Here is a 2500-nt window from a genome sequence, read left to right as displayed (position 1 = left end):
GCCAGCGCCCATCGCCGCTCCCCACAGAAAATACGCGCGCGCGCGCGTCGGCGGGCGGGCGGCGCAGGCGCTGGCGACTGGCGCACTTGGCGCACTTCGCGCACTCGCGCACTTGCGTAGTGAGTAATGTAGGAGACTCACCTGGACGATGCCTTGCCCGCCGTGGCACTAGCCCCGCCCGCTTGGCACGGCGAATTCGCCCCGAAGATGCCTTGCCCGCCGTGGCACTAGCACGGCGCCCCTGCGCGCCGCCTAATTCGCCCCGATGATGCGCTGCACGCTTAGCTCGGCGTCCCCGTCCGCCGCCTAATTAGCCCCGACGATGCCTTGCCCACCGTGGCACTCGCACCGCCCGCTTAGCACGGCGCCCCCGCCGCCGTGGCACTAGCCCAGCCCGCTTAGCACGGCGCCAAATTCGGCCCGACGACGCCCCTCCCCGCCGCCTAATTCGCGGCCGACCGTGGGAAATATATACTATTTCAGTTGCGCAGCTTTGCCAGCGCCCATCGCCGCTCCCCACAGAAAATACGCGCGCGCGCGCGTCGGCGGGCGGGCGGCGCAGGCGCTGGCGACTGGCGCACTTGGCGCACTTAGCGCACTTCGCGCACTCGCGCACTTGCGTAGTGAGTAACGTAGGAGACTCACCTGGACGATGCCTTGCCCGCCGTGGCACTAGCCCCGCCCGCTTGGCACGGCGAATTCGCCCCGAAGATGCCTTGCCCGCCGTGGCACTAGCACGGCGCCCCTGCCCGCCGCCTAATTCGCCCCGATGATGCGCTGCACGCTTAGCTCGGCGTCCCCGTCCGCCGCCTAATTAGCCCCGACGATGCCTTGCCCACCGTGGCACTCGCACCGCCCGCTTAGCACGGCGCCCCCGCCCGCCGTGGCACTAGCCCAGCCCGCTTAGCACGGCGCCAAATTCGGCCCGACGACGCCCCTCCCCGCCGCCTAATTCGCGGCCGACCCTGGGAAATATATACTATTTCAGTTGCGCAGCTTTGCCAGCGCCCATCGCCGCTCCCCACCGAAAAATACGCGCGCGCGCGCGTCGGCGGGCGGGCGGCGCAGGCGCTGGCGACTGGCGCACTTCGCGCACTCGCGCACTTGCGTAGTGAGTAACGTAGGAGACTCACCTGGACGATGCCTTGCCCGCCGTGGCACTAGCCCCGCCCGCTTGGCACGGCGAATTCGCCCCGAAGATGCCTTGCCCGCCGTGGCACTAGCACGGCGCCCCTGCCCGCCGCCTAATTCGCCCCGATGATGCGCTGCACGCTTAGCTCGGCGTCCCCGTCCGCCGCCTAATTAGCCCCGACGATGCCTTGCCCACCGTGGCACTCGCACCGCCCGCTTAGCACGGCGCCCCTGGCCGCCGTGGCACTAGCCCCGCCTGCTTAGCACGGCGCCTAATTCGCCACGAAGATGCCCTGCCCGCTTAGCACGGCGTCCCTGTCCGCCGCCTAAGTCGCCCCGACGTGGCCCCGCCCGCTTAGCACGGCGTCCCTGTCCGCCGCCTAATTTGCCCGGACGATGCCTTGCCCACCGTGGCAGTAGCCCCGCCCGCCTAGCACGGCGCCCCGAGCCGCCGCCTAATTCGCCCCGACGATGCCCTGCCCGCTTAGCACGGCGTCCCTGTCCGCCGCCTAAGTCGCCCCGACGTGACCCTGCCCGCTTAGCACGGCATCCCTGTCCGCCGCCTAATTTGCCCTGACGATGCCCTGCCCGCTTAGAACGGCGTCCCTGTCCGCCGCCTAATTTGCCCCGACGATGCCTTGCCCGCTGTGGCAGTAGCCCCGCCCGCCTAGCACGGCGCCGCGGCCACCGCCTATTTTGCCCCGACGATGACCTGCCCGCTTAGCATGGCGTCCCTGTCCGCCGCCTAAGTCGCCCCGACGTTGCCCTGCCCAGTTAGCGCGGCGTACCTGTCCACCGTCTAATTTGCCTCGATGATGCCTTGCCCGCCGTGGCGTGCCAGCGTGCTGCTGCCGTGCTGCCCTGGGTGCTCCAGCGTGCTACCGTGCTGCCCTGGGCATGCCAGCGTGCTGCCGTGCTGCTCTGGGCGTGCCTGCGTGCTTCCGTGCTGCCTTGGGCATGCCAGCGTGCTGCCGTGCTGCTCTGGGCGTGCCAGCGTGCTGCTGTGCTGCTGCCGTGCTGCCCTGGGCGCTCCAGCGTGCTGCCGTGCTGCCCTGGGCATGCCAGCATGTTGCCGTGCTGCTCTGGGCGTGCCAGCGTGCTACCGTGCTGCTCTGGGCGTGCCAGCGTGCTACCGTGCTGCCCTGGGCGCTCCAGCGTGCTGCCGTGCTGCCCTGGGCGTGCCAGCGTGCTACCGTGCTGCCCTGGGCGTGCCAGCGTGCTACCGTGCTGCCCTGGGCGTGCCAGCGTGCTACCGTGCTGCCCTGGGCGTGCCAGCGTGCTACCGTGCTGCCCTGGGCGTGCCAGCGTGCTAGCGTGCTGCTGCCGTGCTGCCCTGGGCGTGCCAGCGTGCTACCGTGCTGCCCTGGGC

The 2500-nt window shown here is 70.2% G+C and overlaps 2 protein-coding genes across 2 annotated transcripts in view; one reads left to right on the top strand and one right to left on the bottom strand.

Annotated features, from left to right (window-relative positions):
* Nucleotides 1–1377: 1377 nt before the first annotated feature.
* LOC131224284 (uncharacterized) lies at nucleotides 1378–2191 on the bottom strand. The gene is made up of 2 exons (XM_058219809.1): nucleotides 1956–2191; nucleotides 1378–1843 (listed from the first exon to the last, which is right to left on the bottom strand). Exons 1-2 carry the CDS (start codon nucleotides 2189–2191, stop codon nucleotides 1378–1380), a joined length of 702 nt encoding a protein of 233 aa, XP_058075792.1.
* LOC131224283 (uncharacterized) overlaps nucleotides 2190–2500 on the top strand; it is an 891-nt gene continuing 580 nt past the window's right edge. The window contains exon 1 of the mRNA XM_058219808.1: nucleotides 2190–2429. Coding sequence (XP_058075791.1) covers nucleotides 2190–2429 — 240 coding nt within the window. The remainder of the gene's footprint in view (nucleotides 2430–2500) is intronic.

The sequence above is a fragment of the Magnolia sinica genome, chromosome 13 (genome assembly GCF_029962835.1).
Source record: "Magnolia sinica isolate HGM2019 chromosome 13, MsV1, whole genome shotgun sequence".
Lineage (NCBI taxonomy): Eukaryota > Viridiplantae > Streptophyta > Magnoliopsida > Magnoliales > Magnoliaceae > Magnolia > Magnolia sinica.
Note: the sequence above shows the minus strand (reverse complement) of the source record. Positions and strands in the feature narration are given on the sequence as shown.

What these genes read in the sequence shown, in the direction of transcription:
- LOC131224284 (XM_058219809.1), bottom strand. Translation starts at nt 2,191, where the DNA reads ATGCCCAGGGCAGCACGGCAGCACGCTGGAGCGCCCAGGGCAGCACGG. An exon ending in ACGCTGGCACGCCACGGCGG is followed by an intron (nt 1,844 to 1,955) that starts GCAAGGCATCAT and finishes CTAAGCGGGCAG; the next exon opens with GTCATCGTCGGGGCAAAATA.